The 26,123-nt window shown below is 37.9% G+C and overlaps 2 protein-coding genes, 1 long non-coding RNA gene and 1 pseudogene across 4 annotated transcripts; 1 reads left to right on the top strand and 3 right to left on the bottom strand.

Annotated features, from left to right (window-relative positions):
- Window positions 1-6,831: 6,831 nt before the first annotated feature.
- On the bottom strand, window positions 6,832-14,084 carry LOC136281549 (uncharacterized). Of its 2 annotated transcripts, XM_066168131.1 has the most exons (6): window positions 13,865-14,084; window positions 11,045-12,216; window positions 9,984-10,325; window positions 9,422-9,768; window positions 8,952-9,006; window positions 6,832-8,357 (listed from the first exon to the last, which is right to left on the bottom strand). In XM_066168131.1, exons 1-6 carry the CDS (start codon window positions 13,903-13,905, stop codon window positions 7,561-7,563), a joined length of 2,754 nt encoding a protein of 917 aa, XP_066024228.1. In that variant the 5' UTR covers window positions 13,906-14,084; the 3' UTR covers window positions 6,832-7,560. The 2 variants fall into 2 exon arrangements, with proteins under 2 accessions (XP_066024228.1, XP_066024229.1); XM_066168132.1 differs by lacking the exon at window positions 8,952-9,006 and having other exon boundaries at window positions 9,496-9,768.
- Window positions 14,085-15,099: 1,015 nt separating this feature from the next.
- Window positions 15,100-19,088, bottom strand: LOC136281962 (uncharacterized; the record flags this gene model as incomplete). Its single annotated transcript, XM_066169001.1, has 2 exons — window positions 15,100-16,926; window positions 18,950-19,088. Coding segments are annotated over 2 exons (1,026 nt in total), but the record flags the coding sequence as incomplete, so codon positions are not given.
- Window positions 19,089-19,757: 669 nt separating this feature from the next.
- LOC136281552 (uncharacterized) lies at window positions 19,758-25,494 on the top strand. The gene is made up of 4 exons (XR_010717853.1): window positions 19,758-19,887; window positions 20,537-20,639; window positions 25,001-25,136; window positions 25,226-25,494. It is a non-coding gene; the product is annotated as an uncharacterized lncRNA (long non-coding RNA).
- On the bottom strand, window positions 21,381-23,549 carry LOC136281613 (uncharacterized; annotated as a pseudogene).
- Window positions 25,495-26,123: the final 629 nt, after the last annotated feature.

The raw sequence follows: 26,123 nt of genomic DNA, 5'->3' as shown, positions 1-26,123 counted from the left end.
AACAGTCGGCAAAAATATATCGTCTAACACCATTGAGTGACTAAAATGTCACCCATAATCATAGGGTCCCGGTCAAAGTCAGTAAAAAGTTGTTCCCGTCTTGTTATAGACTTCTAGCAATCCAGGTCTTCATTTATCACTACTCGCTCTTAGAATTCTCAGTGCGTTGATTTGCTCGATTATTTACTTTCCCTATCCAACCATCTTTTCCTTTTAGCCTCCAGCGGGGACGGGCAAGAGAGTGATAAACGTTTTATCGATCTTATAAGAAAAGGTGCATCGATATATGTATTTTTTTTCTCTTATTCTTTTTTCTTTTCCTTCCCTTTTTTTTTTTTTTTTGCGAAGTTCTGACAGCGAATGAAATTAATAATTCCATCTTTTTTCCGAGAAAGTACTCCTTATTTTCTCTTACGTTACCCATTAGCTGATTTTTTGTCCTGTCGTTCGTGATTCTTCTAATTATGAGTAATCAAGCTACATTAACTCCCTTTGATTTCAATCACTGCTTTCTCTGAACTTCAATTTACGGTTGCTGCGTCGAACTGGCAGCATTTAAGTGGAAATAGATTTGTTTTAGCGATAGTTAAGAAAAGGGAAGCATCGTTTGCTGACTTGCTATTTGCTATTCATACGAGTTGTTTACCACAGGCGTAAATATTGCGGTATGAACCAAGCTTATTCATGCCTGCCGTACATATATATTTATTTCTATTTCGCTCCACTGGTGAGTTGGAAGGCTTTAATAATAACAAAAATAATACGCCAGTTTTTTTCAGATACTGTGTAATCTCGAAATTTGGTTGGTGAGAAGTGAATCAATGCGATGTTCCTATTCTTGAAAAGTTGAGAAGTAAAATTTCAACGACTTTTCCAAATGTTCACGCTGGACAAAAAAAGTCACTGATAACGCCGTTAAAACAAAAAAAGCGTTCTAGCGTGTTCTGAAAGACAACTGAATAGCGAAAAAAACTACACATAATTGTGATAACGGTAACGAGGATAATAGGTATAGTAACAATTATAAAATTAATTTCTTGGTTATATGCAATATTGTTCTCGCTATAGTATTGTGCTTTGTAGTAATGAGACTCAGAGGTATATAATGGCGATTGAACTTAATTAGTGGGGAGCAAATTAGACTGAAATGATATGCGTGATTATCATGATTTCAAAATTGAAAACAAACGCGCAGCACGAGTTTGATTTGAAACCCGAAGTAGGATTTCAGGCCAAAGTTGCACGACACTAAGTTCAGTCATCACTTATTTACACGTCAAAATACTGTTAGAAATAGAATTCATCCATTTTTGGCAAAAAGAGGAACTTACAACCAATGGCTTCTTTGTCTTCTGTTTTCCTTCAATTTGGTTGATTATACGTCATAAAAGCCTTGAAATTTGATTGGTTATTTTGGTTTTAATGTTGGTTTTTATTGGTTGGGAAGAAGATACGCGTAGTGAAAAATAGTACGAATTGAGAATAAACTGCATTACTGAGAGCCAATTAAATTATAGGGATTACCAGAAATTTTAAAATGCATGTATAAAATTATGTAAGAAGGCTAAGAGAGATGTTTTACATACACGGCATCTGGTCGTTCATCCTGCAGGCGCCGCTTGGAGATAGCAAGGAAACACCTTTGCCGAGAGGATATGCAAGGCGGGAAAAAACCCTCCGTTGAGATATGAGATTACCAAGGCTAGTCCACGAAGGTTAACTCACCTACAAAACTAGTGCCAGACGACCTGAAAACTATACGAGGCTATTTCCCCATTTGGTGAAAGTTTAAAGAAAAAATGTAAGGTTGTCTTCAAATGCGTGTTGTGGTCGAAAGAAATTGTCTGGAGATTGAATCAGACACACAACATGTCTTAGGAAAAGAGAATAAGAATTTAACGTATATTTCGCCTGAGAGGGAAGCAGAGATATCGGGAGTTTACGTAAGGGGAATAAATACAGGCAGTAATTTGCGAGTTTGCAACATGGCGCACATCAAACGAGCTAATATGGCCAAACGGGGATGGGGTCCTTGCACCACAAAACTTGATTTAGAAAGTAAGACTGGGCTTTAAAAATTCTGGACTCTCAAGCTTAGGTGTCGAGGGAAATGATATGAGACGGTTGAACGAGGGGAATGATAACTGGGCTTTTATCTTGCAGCCGAAATTTGTAGGCGAGAAACATCAATATGAAGAAAATCAAGCAAGTAGTGAGTTAAGAAGTTCCCAGCAACAACCTAATTATGGAGTTAATAGCGTTAGTTTGCTAACTTTCAGTTGAGAATGGAACTATTTTTAAGGTTGATGGTACGTGTGGAGAATTGTGAGTCTGAAAGATCAAGGGATACCATATAAATTATTTTCCGCCGTCATCTTGCTCAGGAAAAGATTGATATATCATCAAACTTTTTCAAACTATATGAGAAAAATTCAAAACTAAATCATCATCTTAAAAAGAAATATTTCAGGTTTAACGGCATAGAGCGCAAATCTATTTTGGCACCCTCCTATCTGGATTACACAAAAATGTAATATTCTGGAGTGAAAGAAACTGACGAATGGTAAATTTCTTATTTATAGCATGCAGTCAAGGGGCTTGAGAAATAATTCTCAAGAATTATGCACGAGTAAACCAATTTACTTTTGTTTTGTGGTGCAAAGGAAAAGTTGGAGACAGAGCAAAGCTAAAGGCTAATGTTTGATTTGCTTTGTTCAAGCCATAAAAAACTGCTCCTGGTACAGGCAAGGAAAGCTCTCAGAACTAATACTGTTATAAAAACAATCATAATAATGATGAATTTGTCTTTATTCGACTTCTGGATCTTTAAGACCATGCATTCATCATGTATCCGCAAGAACTTCTGTTTAAATGAAAAAGCAAACAGCAAACAAACAAAAAACAGAAAAAGAGCAAAAGAAACAGAATGAAATCATGTCAAACCCTACGTGCCGTTACACTTACACTTGATGAGCTAGAGCGGAGAGCTTTCTCGAACCCCATTCTAACATATCGAATGTGGAATATTACAGGGTAGTTTAGTATTATCAACAGATGCTGAGTTGATAACATAAATTGGCCACCGTCATTTTCAAAGCTGACGTTTTTGTGCGTAAGCCATTCGCTCTCGGACGAAGAGCTAAAGCTCGAAACGTCAGCTCGGAAACTCTCTACGGTGGCAAATGAACGTCATCAACGCAGTCGATATATAATTATACTCGATATACTCTCTCATCGACGCAATACCACAGTTTCTTTAGAAACTTAACCCTTTATTCGAATGTGGATTATTGTCTGGTTGAATTCTCAGTTGTTATTCACCTGTCTTTGTTTATCAAAGCTGCAGCCACGAGTCGCGATTCTCATTACTCAGAGGGCATTGTGCTCCTGGAGACACGTCTGTTTCACGGCGAGATTTCATACAAAAAGTGCCACATTGTAGAACAACAAGATGTATAGAAGCTTTCTGATATACTGGTTTCGAACGTGAAAGCAAAAAAGCCAACCGGACGTTTTTCAGGGCAGTTTAAGAGTACAGGCAACGATGGGATCAGCTACAAAATTACCTCCACACCTTGGTGGCGCAGATGTTTTGATTGCTTTAGGATGTGTTGTTCTTGTGGTTGTTGTAATGAAAATTAATAATGACTTTGCGGTAAGACAGGATATCTCAAATCAAGAAATCTTCCTGTTTTCGCCACCCACTGTCACTTAATAGCAAACCTTTGCAAGAGCTAATTCAGATTCCCTATATATCAGTTCCCCAAAAAACTGGACTTTCACCGATAGTTATTTGTCAGTGATCACTGAATCAATATTTACGATTTCAATAGCTGTGGTACTTCCGAGCCCGGGCTTCGGAGAACTTGGCTGTATCCATCTTGCGTTCCATGAGACACAAGAAAAAGAAATGCGCAAATGAAACTTGTTAATGCAATAATTTTCAATCAACCCGTCAAAACTGTGTCACTTGGAAAGTCACTGGAAATTTTTCTAACCTACTTAGAGAAAACTGTCAGGCGTGTGAAGAGCGATAATAATATTTATACTGTTTTAACCGGGTACAACCTTCAGGTTTTCGATACTCCAACCCGTCTTCGTCAAGGTGGACATCACCTTTGTGAAAAACTTACGTTTTCTTTTCTGACACTCTCCCTGCGATGAAGAACTTGGTCAAATGTAAACATCAATCTTTGGTCTTATTGGATGGTTCCACAGTTAAATTAAATAAACAATCCATTTATCAGACACTTTTCCATGAACCTTTCCTTGCACACGATGCAATGGAGGATGTTAGAGCTTTAAGAAGAATAGTCTTTGATTCCCGTTCGAATATTTCAGAGGACATGTTGATAGAAAACATGTCAACAACACAGTACGCAGAAAACGACATGAAATACCTTGATCGTCGCTACTAACTCCTGCAGACGTTCCGAGGAACTCTTTATCATCCAACAAACGCGGAATTTCCCATCAAGCAACAGATTGCTGAAAAAATAGCCGGAAGTGGCATTTCATATCGAGATCTTCAGAATGTTTCCGAGAAGTTCGGAGCAAAAGGGCTTGTTGGCGTATTGTCTCTGCCTCCATCTTCAACAACTAGCAAAGCCCCGCGAGTGACAGAGATCGTTGAACACTTCAAAGCAGCGGAGGAAACTACAAGTTAAGAATAAGTCTCCGTAAGAATCAAACAACTTGGAAAATGGAAATTTTCAATCCCCCTAGGCACTCAGGGGGGATGCACGAAAATTCCCTTTTTAAAGGTTGCAGCACTCTTGTTTCCATGGTAACAACGGCTGCTTGTTCGAGGCCTGGGGCCTCATTTTCATAAAAAATGAGCGATTGAGTGATCCAAATTCCCCTGAAGAGACACTGTTATATTTATAAGTCATTTAAAACATGTTGAAGTCGGCTGATCTACACGAAACTATCCTCGAACCGGTCATTTGTCATAAACATGTACGTTTTCACGATGGCGTGACGTTGTATTTCTCCTTGAGGTTTCCATCTGTCGCCCCAAAGAAGAGGAGAAATGGACATTTTTCGATATATCAGCAGATTTCCGCGCATTCTAAGTAAAAACAACCAAAAAAAAAAAGAAGAAAACCTTGATTGCTCAAATTCCCATGAAAGAAGGTGCAGCACTCGGAATCTGGATGATATGCTCACGATTTGAGGTATATGTTTGTAGTTACGTCGAGTAGTCCTCCATGAAGGTTGATCAATTTTTTTTTTTAAGAGGACAACCAGGGGCGAGATTTCTCTTCGGGATATTGCTCATAGGATAACGTTCTTCCAAAGCCTTGCATGTTTCATTTTTCTGAAACATTTGTTGTTTAGAACATTAGATGCAAACATCGCCAAATTATGCAATGTCTGATTTTTGAGCTTCGTTCGCGAATTGCCCCTATGGAAAGTAGAGGCAGGCCCGCAGAGATTTTTACATATTTAAAAACTAGAATATTATAACTAGCTAGGTGGGTAGTTTCAGTTCCAGAATTAGGGTACTTTTGGAGAAATTCAGATAAACGTTTTCCCTGTTTTACCCGACAACAAAAATGACCGAAACTGTACCGAGATGAATAATCTATTGGTGTGTTCACATTCACTCCCAGGGAAAATTGAATGAATTAAAGTGAAGATGAATGATGTCACTATGTATGGTAGAAGTGCCAATTTGTAATGTTGTATTTAGCTTGAGATAGAGAAATAAACATTTCACTCTTTTTTGCAAAGTTTTTTTTTATGAAAATGAGGCCCCAGTCCTCGAACAAGCAGTCGTTGTTACCATGGCAACAAGAGTGCTGCGACCTTTAAAAAGGGCATTTTTGTGCATCCCCCTGAGTGCCTAACTGCATGCAAAATTTGAAGGGGGGTTGGAAATTTTCATTTCCCAAGATGTTTGATTCTTACAGAGACTTGTTCTTAAAATGCATTTCCATAAGTATTACAACACTTAGGTATACTTTTCGCCGTAATAGGGAAAAGTAAGCTCCTACTTCTCGACTAGCACGTTCCAAGAAAGCGAAACGTGAGCGTGCGCAGTACCATAACTTGAAGAATTTCTATTTTGATCAAGTCACGAGAAACAAGGGTTTGGAGTGATCCAAAAACGCATATTGGGCACGTTCCAGACGGTGAAATTTTTTTAAAATTGGCACATGGATAGGATTTACTTTTTATACGCTCTCAGAAAAAAATCATCAAATTTTATACACACATTAATGTAATACGCGTCAAAACGAAAATTGTGAATTTCCCGAAAATTATGTACAGATTTTCTTGTAGCTTTATCAGTTGAAACGCCCTGGATGTTTACTCTGTTTCCCCAAAAACAAAGAAAATTCACCGCGTAGAAACCTAAAACACCGTCTAGAAGTCAGGTAGGTCAAAAAAAAAGTTAAGCATTTTTTTCAGTAGTTGCCGAAGCAACAACATTTAGGCTCTGAAAGAGTCTTCCATACATAGTCTAAGGCTGTAGGTTTTTATTCATGACCTTCTACCGAGTGCTATGTGATAAATGTTTGCCAAAGGAGAAATTATTTATGCATATGTAATATCCAAAGCCTTGTAAAATACTACATAGAGCCACCTTCAATTCATAATTGTGCCAGCATGAAAATACTTTACTATGATGCAAAGCTTTTATTGGCAGATGCTTGTGAAACAGCATTAGTAGCTTGCACAACAAGTGCTCAAAGTACCAGAGTGTTGCTCCAGCCACAACTTGCGAGTATCCCCTTTTTACTCAAGCCTCTGCGGATAGATATATTGACTTTTTTCTCAAACATTGAGGTCACCTTATTATTTAGTTTAAATACATGCTAAAGATACTCATAAAAACTATTTATTAAATGTTGCTCAAAAGACCATGAAACTCATCCTCTCTTGATGTTGGTGTCATGTGAATAATAGCTACATAAGCATTGGTACTTGAAAGATATAGTTACTTATCATCCGTTTCACAATTCTTTGAAGAGGACTTTTATGTCTACTCGGCTTTGTGCGATTCTATGGTGGCTCTGAGCCTAATCGATAGAACTTGTCTAAAAAAATGTTCGTAAAACTGCATCTGAATCCGCTAATCATTATTCGAAAAGAAAAACTAAAAAGAGGGCCGCTTCTAGTTATTGGTGCTTAAAACACTTTAATGGTTGTTTGTAAAAAATAGTTCCGTTGCTATCGTTACTTAATACGACCTTTCATTTCGAACTTTTTGCAGACCAAAGACTTTATGAAGTTTTTCAATTCATCCGAATTGTACATCCAATCCTTTTAACATTACTTACAAAGTAACTAGCGTTCTCTCACTATGTGAAAGAAAGATAACCAGAATATTGCAAGTAATCCAATGTAACATTGCCTACTTACATATCTCCCTTGTGTTCAGTAAAATTATGTAGATAGTTTTTAACGCTCTAAGAAGCCAAACTCTTTACATCAACTTCACCAAACTATTTTTACCTTTTAAAGTTTTAGGATATGAAAATACAAACAGGCAAAACGACATGTTAATTGGTGTAAGCTTATTTTCCGAACATCAGCTCATAATTGAACCTACTACCTCTTTAAAAATCTATGTATTTTATCGGATATACTTAACTTTCCAGTGATAAAATTGTATCTTAATTGCCCCTCCTTGTTGCGAACAACCAACAAACGAACTTTTGGGCACCCTTCACACGCACTTTTTAAATCGTTAACAATCGTAAGAGGTATTTCAAAACTTTCATGATGAAAATCTACATGCCTGTCTTCAAAAGACACGTTCCCGTTAAGGATAAGTGTGCTCAGCATTAAAGTTTCATTGTCAAGAATCTTTACTACCTCTACGTCCGGGCCTTCGGCGCTCTTTATTTCAACGATATATCTCAAGTAACCAGAAGTGTCTGTAAAGACTTTAACGAAGGCCTGCGGAATGGTCTCATATTTCTGTAAGAGATTTGCACAAATGAAATCTACGTCTTTGTAATCATGAATCTGTTTTAAAGGATCTAAGAGAGATTGGGAAATCTCTCCGGAACGAAGCTCACACTCTAGAATAACAGTTTCTTGATGGGCTTGTTCTGTGGTGGCAGGGTAATTTGCCGTTGCTCCTAGTGGCTGCTGTGTTTCAACTTGTCTGTTGGTTTCACGTTGCAATTCCTGATTTGGACCTCTTCGCGTTACATCTGAAGTCGTAGTCAAAAGCTGAGCCAATACCTCTAGTTTTACATTTATTTTTCCACCTCTCAACCAGCCAGTGACGATCTTTGTTTCTGTTTCATTTACGAAGTCTTTCAAGACTTTCTCGACCCTTACTTCGTCTTCTTTGCACAGGTACGAAGAGCCGCAAATCAATACGAGAACATGTGCATCTGGACAGAAAAAAAACACCGCAGAAGTTACCTCAACAAATAAACTGACAATTTTTTTTCTATCACCTGAGTCAGTTGATAATGTAAATTGGCTACCGTTAAGTTTCAATGCTGACGTTTCAAGCGTTAGCCCCTCGTCAGAGCGAATGGAGGAATTGTGGGTGGTGTGTGTTTCTATGAAGAAAATGGAGCTACGTTATTGGTGGGAACATGGTGACGAGAAAAACATGAATAAATTAGTTGAACAAAAGCGTTCGTTGAGATCGTCCGGATTAAGAGTGTCGATTTGAGAGATAAAATTTTGTTACAACCAACACGCACTTGAGTGCGTTGACATGTTAGACAAATTATTGAAAAATTGGTTAAGAAATCAATGATGTTTACATCGATGAAGCATAGCATATTAAATTTTCCTTTCACCAAGACTTACGCATCCATTTCACCCTATACAAACCTTTATAAAATAAAACGGTTGTAACACAACACCTCCATATGCTGCGAGACGAGGGTGACGTTTACATATTCAAATGTTTATATGTAATTGCGTACTTACAAAAGTCATACATCGCTTTTTTTTTTGTCATGGCATGTTACCTTCCACTGACGAAAAATCAAAATCGTCCGTCCTCTTTAAGAGAAACTTGGTCGCCTGTGAGTTAGATTGATATGTTGGCGAACAGCGAAGATTTTGATTGAACTTCGGAAATAGAAAACTACTTTAGGAAATAATTTGAAGGCCCGGGAAAACAGATATCCCTTTCCCCCCATAGCTGAAAATCGACCTATCCTGGTCAGCGTCCTGTTTTCCCCTCTCAGCGCATTCAGAGAGCTTAACTTCAATCTTCCCTACAAATATGTGCACCGGGATTGCACACCAAGGTTCCATCGCATGCATTAAAATCATGGATGATGACGAATATCGTACAAAGGATTGATGAAGGTCTTAAACTAAAGATAGCAATAAAAAAATTAGCAACCATTACTGAATCTTCGAATAAAGATACATACATAGCATACAATCTAAAGCTTCTCAATGTACTGAGGTTAACCTTTGTCTAACTTACTCTGTTGGTGCACAAAATTGCTCGGGTTTGTCTACTTTGGATTACACTTCTTAAAAGAAGTTGTCGAATCTTACCAACATGATTTACCGCTGTTTCGAGAAGTTGTTGGTAATCCCTGCTTTCTTCTGGTTGATGTTCATGATCAGATTTTATTCGATCAGCATCGATCACCAACGCGCAAAACCTGAGATGATTTTCCATCAAATAGTCCTTCACTTTAGGGACTGATTGAAGGTTTTGCATGGGTAGGGATTCTGAAAGGTTCAGCTTTGTAGCAATATCTAGAAAAGCTTTCTTAACATTCTCCATGGAGCGTTCTGTCAAAGAAACACCAAGGACTGCTATGTCTAAAAAGAATAAAAGTAAATCACAAGTTTCTAAATTTATGCCATCCGCGACAAAAACATTTACTGTTAACATAATAAATTTGATCATCTTAAAAGCTATTTTCAGTGTTTTCATTCAAAACTAAATAATTAAAAAGTGCTAACACCAGAGTAGTAATACTTTCTGCTAATAATAATTTTAGATGTAATTACTGATACGAATGTATTTCACTAACCTTTGGGTCTTTCAAGACCTGAGGAAAGATTTTTCTCAAGTGTGGTTCCTTGGTTATTGAAATATGATGACTTTCTCTCACTGGTCGTTTCAAAATCATGAGCAGTGAAACCTTCTCGTCTCCCTCCACTTTTTTTCTCGAGCCTTTGTTCAGCCAAATGCTGGTCTTTAGGTAAGGGACCAATCGCACTCGATGACAGTTCTGACTCGTCTTTCAATTGCGCATTTTTCACTTCAGGGTGCGTTTTGAAACATTTTTCATCGGGGCGGTACACAATAGAGGCCTCATTCAATCTCTGTGAAGGAGCAGCAGTAACTGACGATTCTATCCTGCTTGGTGAAGCTGCAAATGTTATATAATGTATTTCAAATGAGAAAGATGTTCAGTTTTCGTCTTGTCACAAGCGTGGGACAAATAAAGAAATCAGAGTCCTCGTGTGGAATTGAACAACAGACCATCGGATTTTACGTTTCGACGCTCTACCACCTTGTCACAGAGACTGAGCTACCAGTTCAATAACAGCACTACGCTGAACGCTCTTAAAATATTATCTTATAATAACTTAGCTAACTGTAGAGTATCAGTGGCTCACTGTTTGAGATTTAGAGCGCGGAATTCCTAGGGTTGAGGTCGATTCCTTGTAGGCTTAGAATTATTCTTTGTGCCACGCTATTTACATGATGAAGAAAGAAAATCTTTCTGTATTCCATTACTAAGCTAAAAATTCACCACTGACCTTTGATACAAAATCAACTTACAACTTTGATGTTTTCACGTTAGAAGAACAACATAAAGAAAAACATTTATCATGATCAGTTCGCTCAAGTTGCTAAACTGAAAAGAACCTTGTGAAAAATGAAAAAAAACCAGCAGTAATAACAGAAATGAATCATCAGAACGGTTTAGAAAGGGAAAGTGTAAATGCGTTTTCCTCAGCATAACGAAAACCTTTTGAAATAAAATGGGGCACCGGGTAAGTTAGTTTATTTTGGCAGCCAAACCTCAAATCACAATTACCGTGACAAGAATGATTTACAGGAGATGTACTGAAAAGTGCTTACTTTTAGCGAGGTTGACCATCTTTTCCACAAGATCCCTGCATTGACTCTCCCAGATGTACTTCTTGCCATAGCTTTCCCGTAGAGTTTGACATTCTGCAATTGCTGCTTGGCGACCCTTTTCTCGGACACTTTTAATCGCTTCAGCCCACTTCTCTGATTCCTCAGAATCTACAACCCAGGGGGTGTTCTGAGGAAGAGCATTTTGCAGAGCCTCTCCAAATCCACTGGTTTGCGTGACAAGAAAAGGCCGACCGGCAGATAACACTTCCAAGGCGGTTAAACCAAATCCTTCCGATCTTGAAGGTATAATTGCAAGATCTGCTGTAGATAACAGGGTGGCAAGATCTTTCCGATTTTCAAGAAATGGTTTCACAATCAGCTGATTTTTCCTTAAGCCGTACCCAAGCAGTTTCTCTGCCACTTGTTTCTCGTTTCCACTTGGTGCACCCACAAAGACGAGCTGGTAACTTGTGTCATTCAGTTGAGCGACTGCTTTGGCCGCAATGTCGAAACCCTTCAGTTCAAAATCTTCTGAGTCGCCTCGTCCAAACAACAGAACATTGAACCTCTTACCTTCAACTATGGAAAGCTTTAACGAGGATAATTCAGAGAAGATGCCTGGCGTAAGATTGAATACGTGTTTCCTGGATAAGCTAAGGTAACGTGAGTAAGACTCCCAAAGTCTTGGTCCAACAGCCACCACTAGATCAGCACGCTCGCACAGTTTGATTTCATTCCACTGTTTTTCGTCACCCTTAGCTATGGCATTGTCACAATCTGAGTACGTTTTCAACATGGAAAGTTCCTCAGGGGCAGTATGTACAACTTGAACCCACTTACACTGATGGCTTTTCTTAATTATTTGAGCGTGTTTACCAAGTTTTACACCATGGCCAATGATTATGTCTATAGAGAGATCATCCGGTGGAAAACTTAATAGATCGACCGGATTGAATGCATAATGCTCCTGTGCTTTAACGATACGCACGTTACAAGCACTACTTTCATTTTTGTCGTCTTCAGTACATTCCGGGACTAAGAAAGTAACTGACACATTGGGATGTTCAGCCAAATGTATGGCCAATTCTCGATTTATGGTCGACAGGCCTCCTTTGGAAGATTTCCATTCGTCCGCGAGGAGAGTAACTTGTAATTTGCTATTGGACATGTTCCTGGAAATGTAATTCAGCAAACAACAGACGTGACTTTTATGTTCACAAGCTCGTGTTACTCATTGATTTTTGTTGGCCTTGTTATTCACATGTACAGGAAAAAAATCGATACACATTGCAATGTTGTCAGAGGGTCTCAGTAGGGTGATGGCTTTCACGGCTAATGGTTGAAAATTTGGCCACTGTTACGTCTAACGGTTAATTGTTAATTATTTTTTAACGCTTTACTCCGGTTAAAAATTTATCTGTTTTTACGCCTTAAGGCTAAATTTTTTGGCCGTTTTAACGGCTAAAAGATGACCCCATTGAGACCCTCTTATCCCGTATGACTTTCTGCACTGAATTGAAAATTATTCAGAAGCTCGTGTTACTCATTGAGTTTGGTTGGCCTTGTTTTTGACCTATAGAGAAAAAATCGATACACATTGAAATGTTATCTGAGGGTCTAGATGGGGTGATGGCTTTCACGGCTCATGGTTAAAATTTTAGCCAATTTACGGCCAACGCTTAATATCTTTCCGTTGTGGTCACCAGAAATATTTTTAACGATTCACTATTTTACAACTAACGGTTATAATTTATAAATTTTTACGACTGAATTTAACGGCTGAATTTTTTGGTCGTTTTACGGCTAACGGTTAACCCCATTGAGACTCTCTTATTCCGTATTAATTACTTCACTAAGTTGAAAATTGCTCCATACACCGCTTAAGTGAATGATGTTGAGAGTATTGGGGTGAAGAAGATGCCTGATGTCAAATAAATTAACTCCTTTTACGATTATAATATGGATGATTTTTCATTTAAAAGGAGGCGAAACACCAAGAATTATGATTAGAAAAAAGCTAACGTAAAATAAAATTGTTTAACTTCTCAACATTATTTCTTATCCCGTCACGCTAAGAATGTAGTTGTCACGCAAGGAAATTTTTCAGGCATCCCTTCAAAGTAATTCACTTTAGCTTCGTTCGTTCAGGACCTGAGGGAGCGTACACGATTACATTAGCTTTGCTTGGCGAGATTACCGTTGTGCAGCTTGCCTAAGCAGAAATGTTCTTTCAAGTATTCCAAGAAAACCATGCGCGAATAATTAAGTATGATAACATAAAATACTTATTGCAAATGGATACTTTTTCATTTTGAAGGTTACTCTCGAAGCAATGCGATTTCATAAGCACTCCTCAAGCCAATTCTCTCCAGAAATTTTTTAATCACGGGTAGATCAAACCATAGTTCCCGCTATTAACTATGATCAAACACCTATGGAGGAAGCCAACTGCTCGCAAACTCAAGATTAAAATCCACCTTCGCAGGCGTGCTGAGCACATTGGTAGAGGCGAGTGGATTGGCTCCCTTATGGAGGAACTACGATCTGAAATAAAGTTTTCTTTTCACTGGAAATAGTGTCTTAACTTTATGTTGATCAAAAGCACCTGGCGGTATTTGTAGACTACATTTAGAATTTCTTGAACTTAGTAACGACATAACCCGCTTCGCCCGAACTTATTTTGCTGGATTTCAATACTCCTTCGTGAATCCTATAGCCAGCGATTTCTTTACGAACAAAGAACTAGTGTTTCAAGTCTACAACTTGTGAAAATATGAAGATAAACTTACATTCTTACGGTTACATGTATGACGCACTTACCCTGCCAGTGATTCTTGATTCCTCTCGAGCGGAAGCAGCATTCAATCGCCAAAATAGATTTGCCATCGTCCGAGGGACCAGCATATCATGATGTAAAACATGCAAGAACTAAACTGTGCTCGAGGAGACTTAATGTAATCGAAATAGTGGCTCAATCTCGACAAGAAGTATCAATCGTGCGATTCAAAAGCCCTCGCCTCTCGTACATGACGAAAAACGAAATTGAGTCTTCGCATCATTGAACAATCCTGTTGCAAAGGATCTTGGGATATCAAGATTGTCACGCCACAAAACAAAACAATTGTATCGTCTGGAAAATTATGTGTGGTTCTTAAAAATGGGATACAGGCCAAGTGCTCTTTCTTACTATTCCCATACGGCAATAATTCACTTATCTTAAGAGACATATTGTGGCAAAAGGTCAAGAAGCAAAACTATTTTCGGGAGATAATCATTGTTGAGACCGTACAATAGATGTAACGGATGTCAGAGTTTAGAGCGTGAAGTCCTTAGGTAACTTATGTTTGCGAAAATAAAATTTACATGGGTATTCAGGGTTTATCGTAGAAATAAGAGGCACGGTTAGTGAATTTCTAGCCGTCTGATTGGCTGAACGGAGCCAGGTAAAGACCTAATAACCTAGCTCCGACATATACAATCAACGAATTCGTCAGCGAAGTAATTTATCACCTCATATTCGGCGGGTCCTCTTGGAATAATTGTTATTATTATCAAACTGCAAAAAGTAGAGTGCAAATATCCTGCCATAATATACGGTTATTTGGACAATTAGCTTTTTTGTACTGTAAAAAAGCCTGTTTAACCAGTCGGCTGCGCGCGCTAGTTTCTCAACCGCTTTGCTTTTCCCACCTTATGAGAAATGAGGAGAAGCACTTTGCAGAAAAAACCTTTGCAGTTGGATAATAAATAACTTATCGGAGTCCTCGTTCGTATTTTGACTCGCCCTAAGAGCTCGTCAAAATAAGGCAAAACTCGTTAAAATACCCAGCGATACTACACACCAAAACGTCTGATAAGATGTAAATACTTATTGTATACATATCGACTTAAATAAAGTTGGCGCGCTTGGGCTTGGAAAAGAGGGTATTTACTAGGACTTGTTGTTTACGGGTTGTTGCTGTTGTTTTTTCGGCTCGTTGCCGCTTCTTTTAATAAACTAAACAAATTGGCACATGACATCATCTTTTTTTTTTTTCACAAAATATTCCCTTTCCTCTATGGTTTATCCTTTATCCTCTGTGGTTTATCATCAACCTGGTAAGATTGACAACCATTTTAGTAATTTTAAAAATGACCCTCCTAAGCCCTCTTTAATTTGAATCGCTAATTGTACGTTAAGATCAGACAAAATTAAATCTAACGCAAGTGGCTTAAAATTCTTATTTTAACAAGCTTCATTTGAGCAATTCATTGTCTTTTGTCTCATCGAGCTCAAGATGAAAGCAGTCAAGTTACCTTGCTTTATACCCGACCTTCTCGTCGTTGACAGTCACAGAGATACTCGTCACGCCTATTTTAGGGATATTTACTTCAGTATTCGGTTGTCTTGGATCGGAAATTTATTACGAATCGTTTGTAAATAACGTGGATTCATCCAGGGTTCGTTGTAATTTACGCTATAATATTCCCGAAAACTGATTTTGATGGCCGAGTTCAATTTTTGTTGAAGATTTCAAAAGCTCCAAAGCTTATATTCAGTTCATCCGCACGTTGTTAGTGATTACTAAGACACTTGGTCAATTTCATAATCTCACGTTAAGACTGTCCAAAATGTATCCACACGGACGAATTGACCAGCCTATATTTATTTAATTATAGAGTAATTATAAACCTATTCTAAAATAACTTGAATGAAACTTGATCTGCAAAAAGGTGCAACACTTTCTTAGACAATCTATAGTCAAAAACTCACAAATCTTCTGTACCTTGACCTCGGATATTACAAGTGGAATCATGCAAACTCTGTGAACATATGTAAATACATAAACATATTTATGAAATATTACACCTACTTTTATAAACATCACAACAAATTTTAAAATCAGATTTTTTGCTGATAGCTAAGGTCATTTCTTACGAACATCGGCACAGGACTGGCTGTTACACATTTAGAGGCAGCCATTTGACATTTTTCTCAGTCCTTTGAAAAATGCCTTAGAAAATCAACCCTTTTTTTGTTACTTCTACTACTCTTTCCTTTGATTGTTTGAAAGTATTAGCATCTTGCCCCATTTTTCCACTTTCTTTTACAATGGCTACAAAATTATCTGAGTCATCTAAAACGATGTACAAGTCACCATCAGCCCTCTTCTTTTGTAGATCATCGATAATGTATTTAGGGATACAACTATTTCCATATTTATACTTTACATCGTTGTCTTCAAACGATACCTTTCCGTTGTGAACACGAGTTTTTAGTACGAGTCTTTTTTCAGAAACATGGTGTATTTCCCCGTGCGACGTAAATTGTTTCAAATTTTGATCAACGTGGTACCCAGCTAACCCATTACTGAGCTTCATGATTCTTACTCCAAGTAGGGGGATGTGAGAGCATTCCTCTAATAGTCTCCTTTGGATCTTATCCGGAACTTGAAATTCAGGGTTCCATATTTGAAGGTCCTCTTCCCGATAAGATATCTGTCCATGACGAATGAAACTTCTTAGGACAACAACAGGAGGGGGCCTTTCTAAGAACTGTGTCGCCAAGACCAGCTGCTGACTATTTTGAGCACTCATGTCATCAATGCTTTTCCTTTCTGAGGAATTCCCTTGAGGATAGTTTTCGCTCAAGTTATATGAATTTGCGCACAACGAGTCAGCGTTTACGTCCTGTTCTTGAGAGATAAACTGTGTATTTGGCGTAGAACATGTCATTGGAAGATTCAAAACTTGGCTGCAAAATATATCTGGATCCATAGGCAGCTTTCCATTGTTTACCTGCGCAACGAACGTTTTCTCTAGTTTATTGATTTGCCCAATAAACTCATTGTGTGTATCTGTTGTTGATTGCCCATTGCAAACCAAGATGATGACTTTTTCAACTGTGAAAAGAAAACAGGGGAAAGCTACGCAAGTCGCCCGATACGGTACGATACTTACTTAGTTAAGAGGTTTAAAAGTACTTCATTCTACTCAAGTAAAAAAAATCTCAAGTTAGGACTGCTGTGTTCATTTCTTGACACCGATTGAGCCGTAATTCAATTTCAATTATAAGGATTTTGTTTCAATAATTGAGCTGAGTTGTTCGAACACTATCAGTACCAGCACCCTTTCTGTCACCGTATCAGTTAAAAACTAACACGGTGACAGAAACTCTATAAACAGCTAACAAAGCATTAGTATTAGTCGTGCTTCGAAGAATCATGGCCGACTCAGGTACCATAGTCTAAAGCGGGCTTAGAGCTACCTCAAATATTTGTTACTATGCCTGTGTTTACAGAAGTTCAGTGAATGCATAAAGGTTATCTACATTTACGAAAAAATAATCTCAATCTTCTCTGTATCTTACGTCCAGTCCTTATTAGCGAATTTTGTTTGTTTTTTTTGTTTTTCAGATTACCACCGCATTACAACATGGCCGCCACAAAAAAACAAAAAAAAATTCAGCTTCTTCTTGTTTTCAGCACCTCTCGGCCAAATTTGCTTTGTTTTGGTTTTGATCTCACCCAATCATAAAGCTCGAAACCGATATCCAGAAATGGTTATGGCCCGAACTGATAACGATGATGACATCACCACCTGATAATAAAGTAGATTGAAATGTAAAAAGGCGTAACAGTACATATTTCCACACGATATGCAACTTCCAATGTTTTGTTGTTGGCCAGTGTGTTTGTATCTTCCATGTCAGACACACTTAATAAAATTACTTCCTAATGACCAGATGTAAAATATGAAACAATGCGTCCCTTTGATTGAGCACCTGGTGTTACCGCCCTGCCGATATTTTTAATTGTAGCAATGATTTTTGTACGTTTATTTTTTTATATTTTTTATATATTTTTTTTGCTTCTGTTTTTTCAATTGTATTTTGCTTACTTTCATACGTCTTGCACATGAGTCTCGGGCTCGAATACAAAGAGCAACCTGATCCAACGCATTAACATTAATATTGATACATGTATAATCCGTATTGCACGAAAGAGACCTGACATATACTATTTGATTAACGAAGTGTTTATGCAAAGGCCCTTGAGAAGTCTTCGGAATCTCATTTGGTTACTATTTCTGTACATTTTATTTGTGCTCGTGGAAATAAAACAAAGTATCTTGTTTCTAACAAAGGGCAAATAAAATTTAAGAGCTACTGTCAACATGCATCAGACAAACAGCAACAAGTCACCCAAAATTTGTCCACAATCCTACTTTCATATTTTGTAGCCCAATATGTCCTAGTGTTTATGCTACTTTTCGACATAGGGAAAGCATGTCGGACAAAACTATTCACCAAAAAATAAATATTTCTTTGCCAGCTTCAATAATGACAGGGGATTAAGTTTAGATGATAAAACAAAGGATTATGTCGATAGAAATACTGGCATTCATCATTATGAGGAATTAATTCAATGTTCTCTTAGCCGTAGCTCTTAGCAAATAAAGACGGGTTCACAACTGAATAAAAAGACACAAACAACCCAGTCTCAAGCCGATTATCTGTTGCCTTCATTAAACCATTGTGTACCTTGTTCCAAGTTATTGTCAAGAGGCATTCGAGTGCATTTTTTTCCTCAGCGTAGGTATCTCAAACAAAGTGAAATTGTATTTCCGTACCGAGAATTCCAAGCTGGGTTTCGATTTCCTCGCTCGTAACAGATCCTCGACGACGCATGAAACAACTAGTCGCAGTTTACCAATTCCCAGAGTAAGTGCCGAGAACTTCCAACCTCGATGTACATCTACGCTAATTTACTTTCGCTTTCGACTCATATATGTCTAATGGGCCTTTGTTAGGGAAAATGTACAACAGTTCCGTAGTAAATTTGATAAACTTGCCCTTGTTTTTGTCAAAGAAATCGCTGCCTGCCGAACAATGCATTATTAAGCAAAATTAAATGTGCTCCTTACCCGTTGCTTGTAATAAAGCCTGGTATATTTTGGCGTAGCCAAATCCCGCGCCGTCCTCGTTTATCGAGAGTACACATTCATGTGCATGAACCACGAAAAGGCCATATCCATCTCTAGGGTGGGAATCATGTCGACCATTTCAGACATTTTAGGAAGTCCGAAATAGTGCTTCTCAACACGCTCAATATGGATGCCACATTTCTCCAGCAATTTTTCAACAGGCTCTAGCTTGTATGTGTTATCACAGTTGAAAAGATGAATTCGCTTTTTGAACTGAGAAATCTTAGCTTTTTTGAATGTAGTTGTTGATAAAACCTGGCGCAATTCGCTGAAATGTGATGCAGGAAATTCAACTACGTAACATTGTAAGGAAACCCGACACTATCTTTGATTGACTTTTATCATACGAAAACATCACGCAACAGACTGGAAACACATAATGCCAATGTTAAACGCTTTCAAAGGTATTCAAAGGTATTCAAAGGCATTAAAAGTCCAAGGTTCCTTGCTAAGCCAATCAGCGGTTGTGCATATTTAGTGCAGAGATAAACTCTTCGTTATTCTGTGATTTTGCTCATCGATCCTTTTAAGGTTTAATTTGTTACTTCATCGAACTGTATTGAGCAGTGTTGAACCAAGTGTATGTATCTATTTCATTAGCTCATGTTATAAGGCGCTTGGTGAGCGCTAAATACTCTTGATCAGTGTCACACTTGCTGCCTATTGTTTTAAAACTCTCTTTTTATTTTTTTCTCGGGCTCGTTAAGATGATAAAATCCCCCCCGCGAAGTCAATCGTGCCTGGAGAAAAACATTTCAAAATGGCGGCAAAGATGGCAGACATTGTGGCACATCGAAGTTTCGGAAACTCTGTCGCTCTCTTATATTCTGAGGCTTGTTTGTGTTAGAGGTCTGGAATCACTTGGGAAGAATATGAAGGTAAGAAATTTTTTATCACTGCTTCCTTTTTAACGTTGTTTAAAGGTGTTGCTTGTTGCGCGTCCTTCGATTGAATTCAGTGTGAGTTCGATCACACTAGATCATTCTAGGCTTTATGCGTTTGTTGACCGACAGGAAAGCTACGTATTACTTTCATCGCCGAGCAGGTGTTAATTTAGTTCCACGCTTTTTTAATTCAATGTGTTTCGGACGAAGCGTGTGAAATTGAAATTGTTTTGTGTTGTTGGAGAATCTTTCTTTTGATCAGCGTAACCTGTGTTAAGTTCCAACTTACAAACGTGGTGAGAAAGGGACATTTGTAAGAAGAAAAGCATTTGTTAGCCTTAGTTAAAATCATGTTTCGTAAAGGAATTTATGATTTAGTTCTGAAAAAAGAATTCGGGTGAACCGTTGCCCTTTTATCAAAAGTTAACCAAGGGAACTAACAATACAGTCATTAGTTTCAAAATCACTTGAGTAGATTTAATTTGCTCGACATTATTCATCATGCACTTGGCAAATGTTACATTTTGAGCTTATTTTGTTCAATGACTCCTTTAGAGGCATAAATAAATTGATGACTTAAAAATTGCTGTACAAAATTAAACATTGTAACATGATTAATCATGTTGTTGCTGTTCTTTTTCAGATTTCTACCATGCTACATTGCCTTCAATTATGTTCCAGATCTACATACATGTAGGATACTCATATCTATCGGTTGGATTGTTATACTAAAGTTCCTCAAAATGGTATGTATTAAATAATCTTTTTGGTGCTTTTTCATGCTTACAGTACATGTGGAACCCACTGAAGATAGGTTTTTCTTTGGACTTAATGTTGAGGACTGTAAATATTAATTATTTTAAGGGCTTGGAAAAATATTATGCAAATCACAAAATATCAGCATGACTATTATAAGTTAAAACATTGAATAATTTGAAGTGTTTATTTAGGAAGGTGAATGGTGATCTTCCATATTTCAGTAGCTCAGTGGCAACTTTATTTTTCCTCCATGTTTTTGCTATAACTGGCTCTTTTTTTATGTGAATTTCTGTGGGATTTTTTTTGGGACACTTTCTTGAAGTTGGCTGACCACTCAATAATTGCTTCATTTATTTCCTTGTATTTCTTTAGAACTTGTACTTGAATGTGTGCCAGGTGATTTAAGAAGTGTTCTTTGTGGTATCTTGAGCTTGAATTTTTTGTTGCATTTTTTTAAAGTTTTTCATATAACATAACATCTTTGGTTGTGCCAAGAATCTCTGAAAGAGCTTTTGCTGTTTTGCTGGATGATATAAAATCTTCAGATAATTTTGGTTTCTTAGCCAGTGGTTCACCTCTCTCATTTTGCACTGTTTCACTCAGCTGCTGTGGTTCTGGAATCTGATTATTTTCTAGGTTTTCACTACTCTCTTCTTCATCAATTAACAGAGTTGTATCTTCAGCTTCTTCTTCACATTCACCATCACTCTCAAATGACTGATCTTGAACTGGCAGATTCTGTTGCATGCATTCTTCTCCATCATGGTTTTCTTCATTGGGAATTCTGGTAGCTGGGATTTTGATTCTGCTTTGAATGCATTCTTCCCAGCAGTGTTGAAGGAAAATTTTTCTCCATTCTGATATTGGAGGAGCGAAGGTGGTGAAGGGAAGGTCCTTGCTCCCTGAATTCAATTTCCTCAGGACCATCAAAGAACTCAATACAGTCTTCATCCTCAATTTCTCTCCACCAAACTCCTTCTCCCGGTACAAGGAAGTCAGCAATAGACTGAAGGCGAGCCTCCCAGTACCTAGCATGTGTGTTGATGACATCTTTGGGTAAAACTGTGTTTCCCAGCTTTGGTAGGGCTTTGCTGATGTTGCTAATTTCCTTTTCTTGCCTGATAATGCAGGTCACAGCTACGTTTCCTCCTTAATAATATACATGGAAAAAGATAAAAAAGATAAATGCAGTTTTCAGGTAATTCAGTGCAGAAGAGGGTTAATTCAGTGCAAAGAAAGAAACAAATCAGACAGTCTGATTGGTCAATAATCAAAGAAACTCACAGATAGCCAATCAAATGAGAGCCTTGGATGTCACAACAAAATGTGAAAATTTGAAAATTTGCGAGCAAAACAATGGCCAGCATTTTAAGTAGGTTTTCTTTCGCCACCGCAGCTGAAAAACAGCTTAAACAATGAAAACACTGTAAAAGGCGCTGCTTTTTGGTTGTTGGTTTGGAAAAAAGTGGTGTTTAGAGAAGGAAATTGCCGAGGAAATCGAAAATTACAAGTGCTTGTTTATTCCAAATTGTATTTTTTATTAACAGGTAATCACATGATTTTTTGTGTGCAATTTGGAATAAACAAGCACTTGTTAATTTTTCAAAGACCACAAATTGCACTCGCCCTACAGGCTCGTGTAATTTTGTTAGTCTTTGAAAAAATTTACTTGTGCTTATTTATTCCAAATTGCACTTGAAATCATGTGATTACCTATACAAAGTCTTCTCTGCTTGCATATGCAGAACTGCGTTGCTCATTAAGCTTTTCACTCTTCCTGGTGATGTCGGTCAGCTCCTCAAAACAACCTCTCAAACATTTCTGCATTAGTTGAACGGTGTGAAGCAAGATGAAGAAGAAAGGCAGAATGAGATACACATGCATGGAAGTATATGCCAAAGAGCTTTCTGCTTGTTAGGGCTCTAGTTGGGGTCATCACTTTGTGGCACAAAATTGCATGCCTCCAACACAGGATATGCAACCTTAATATCAACTTTGGTGACCTCTTTCTGTCCTGGGCATAAAAAATTTCCACCATTTTGCACAGGGTGGCCAGCAAAGCTCTCACATCATGGGTTGTTGTCTGGTAAAGGGCTATAGTTAAGTAGATTAGGGTCTTGCAATAATCTACTCCTCGGTTTTTCTCTTTGTTAAGTTGAACAGCTAGTATATAAGTTTTATCAGTGCATCAATGTCAGAAATGTGATGTGGGATTTCTTCCAGAATGTTTTTAATGTGATTCATGGAGCAGTGAAGAGCTTCAAAACACAGTACCTCATAGGACTGGAGGTTGAGACTTTCCACAGAAACACTCTCATCCCCAAACAACAGTGCTGGAATTCTTGTTGCCCCTCCAAGTTCTTCATTTAAAATTTCTGCCAGTTCTGGTTTGGTTTTGTCTTAATCTCCAAGTCCTCTTGCTTCAATTTCAGCTCATAGCTCGTTGACCTTGAGATCTTTAAATGGGTTCAACAGTTGTTTGCCTCTTTTCCTTTCCTTCCTGCTAACACCAGCTGTTGCCTTTCGGTCAATGTTCTGTACTTGCTTTGGGCCATGTAATCTAGATCGTGGCATATGCTTAAATGCCCATCACAACCTGGGCAACCATAATGCCCTCCATGCTGATTTCCGCATTCAAAGTTTGCTGCAGGGTTGTCTCCATTCATGAATCTCATCTCATCTTCTACTTCAACATCCTCCTCTGTTTTCACTTTTTGGGTTAAATTTACTAAATCATCGTGTCTGGCTGGAACAAATTTTATCTGATCTTCACTGCTGGGACTGCTCAGCCCCAGCATATACAGATAGGGCCTCTCCACTGTTGCCTGGACATCCACATCTTTTCCATATTGAACTCTAGCTTCTGCATCAGAGAGATGAATTGCTGGGTCATACATCTCTCTCACACAAAAGAGCATGTGACCATAATTTGAAAGGGTTGAATGGTCATGCCAAATCAGCCAATGCCTCTTCCGCTGAAAGCTTTTCAGCCTTTGTTTGATTTCGTCATGTGTTCCCCTTGTATCCTCACTGATCTTTTCTAGCTCTGCACGAATCTCGCTTTCACTGAGCTCTTCATAAAATGCATTGTTTTTTTATTCGAAGGAGGTCTTTGTTTTTAATCAATGCTTCTTTTCTAATGTCTTGGAAGGGAATTTTCCTTGCTTGAAAGTGGCATTTCTTCTGCTCTATCTCTCCCTGTGCATTTATAGCCAATTTGGTAATCTCTCTTTCTATTACTGATAGATAGATTGGGTAGATAGATAGATAGATAGTTTATTCACCTTAAGAACTTGCAGCCAAAAGCTGAATTGCGATAAGGTTTACAAACGCAAAATTTCCAGCTTACTAAATTACAACTAATTAATTAATTTCCTAATTAAAAACTGTTACAGAATGACAAAATTACAAGCATGTGTCGAATTCCTATGTAAAATAAGAAACAAATTAATATCTTATTATCATCTACGATCAACGTAACTTAAGAGAAAGCTATTCTTGCATCTTTCAGTTTTACACCTCAGACGAATAAATGTTCTTTGTTCTCTCAGATAGTAGCCAGGTTGGTATTTGCTTGGAAGTGGCTCTCCTATGTTAAATTTGCCACTCTCTATTCCCTCATGGATGCTTTGCTTGAGTTGTTTATTTGATTGCATCACAGACATGGAAATTTCTCCCCCCTTTTGCTTCCTCATAGCTCTGCACACCCTGAATCCTGGAAAATTAATCAAACCTTTGGTTACATGAGGCTAGAGAAATGATAAAAAACCCATGAAAGTATTATAGGGTCACATATTCATCATTAACTTGACTTAGGCTGTTGTATGCATTCTTATTACTTCAGGCCTACTTCTTCTAATTTCTAATTTGTACTCTAATTAAACTGATGAAAATGATAATTAGCAGTATTGCTAGTACTTCTAAATTCTAAATTCTAAATTTTAACTCTTAAATCTCGCTGTTCTTTAATTAATAAATCAAATTGTGTTCAATCCTAATACACAATTTCTTTCGCTTATAAATGATATTGCAGAGATGTAACTCTCCACTGTCGGCTTAGTTACAAATTTACTATTTTTTTACCTGTAAGGCCATCCTCTGAATTGAGATGCACTTCTGATGGGGGCTTAAATCGGGCAATGTCTACTTTTTTTTACTTTAAAAAGGCTTTGACTAATTGCCCTCCATTGCCAGGTGTCGAATCACTTCCCTTCAAGGGAAGTGATTCGACACCTGGCAAGTTGGTTTTGATATTGTACATTTTGGCTTTTTTCTGACCAGTTTGGAGGACCATCAGGCCATGACTCTACATCTGCTAGTAGCTGATCCAACTTTCCTTCTATGTTAGCAGGTGAAGCTGGGTGGGATCATTCCCTGACCTTTGGTGGGGTCGTTTTTGCTCTCTCCTTGGCCTCCTCAAAGGTTTCAAAGGACAGGGCCATTCTTTGGACTTGTCTTGAACTGTAGGACTGACGAAAGCTAAGGTGAACAGCACTGTCATTTTGTGACATTTTGGTCTCTAGTTCTTTTTTTGTTTTCCTTTGCTTATTTCTCTTCATTTGTTTCTTTTCAGCAGGTGAAGGCTTCTTTTGAAGACCTGCTTCAGGGACAAGCACAAGAATGCCACTAAGTGATTTTTGAAAGTTATCCTGGCATTTTTTATTGTAAGTGGCATATATTGCTTCCCCAATGCTTTTTAATTTCCTTTTTGTGACCTTAGGTTCTCTTTGACATTGTCTCTTGACATTTGTGTTAATTCAGTCAGAGGTCCTTTCCTAGCCCCTCTGCAAAACTTACTTATAGGGAAGGTAGATTGTAATTGAGAGTTGAATAAAAGACAGGCCTGGCAGCTGGTCAACGAGTGATCTTTTTCCCTTCTTTACTTATTACTTTGCCCTCATTCCAGTTCATTGAGGAAAATGCTGTTAGGTATGCTTCTTTTTCGGTTTTACTTCTCCAGTTGTAAAATTTTTCATCAGTGGTTCTGTAATGCCGCATGAAGTCTTCCCGTTTTATGTGTAGCCCAGGGTATTCTTGAAAATGTTCATTGAAAATTTTAAATCTATCTTGCAGCAATCTAGCAGCAAACTTTGCATTTCCTTCATCGGGAATCCTTTCAGTTTTGCTTAAACTTTTAGTTTCTCTAAGAAACACTCTCGCCCAAGCACAGTCAATTTTCAAAGACATCTTTGTTGCCTTGGCAGAGGATATGGGATTTGATATTGTGTTCTAATTAAACACAAGCTGGAACTCTCCACGCTGCACGCTGCGCCAAAAACTAAGGAGCTCATGTAATGTGTAATACGAGCCGCGCTTGCGGACCACTTTATTCATCCATGAATTAATATAAAGTCTACGAAGGTTTGAATGGACCATTGCTATTCTTCATCGATTTTTTTATTAAAGAATTACGGAAATATTAAGAAAACACTACCTTGAAATGTATTTTGTAGCCTAGAAGAATACTGTAA

Source organism: Pocillopora verrucosa, chromosome 6 (assembly GCF_036669915.1).
Source record: "Pocillopora verrucosa isolate sample1 chromosome 6, ASM3666991v2, whole genome shotgun sequence".
In the NCBI taxonomy this organism is placed as follows: domain Eukaryota; kingdom Metazoa; phylum Cnidaria; class Anthozoa; order Scleractinia; family Pocilloporidae; genus Pocillopora; species Pocillopora verrucosa.
Note: the sequence above shows the minus strand (reverse complement) of the source record. Positions and strands in the feature narration are given on the sequence as shown.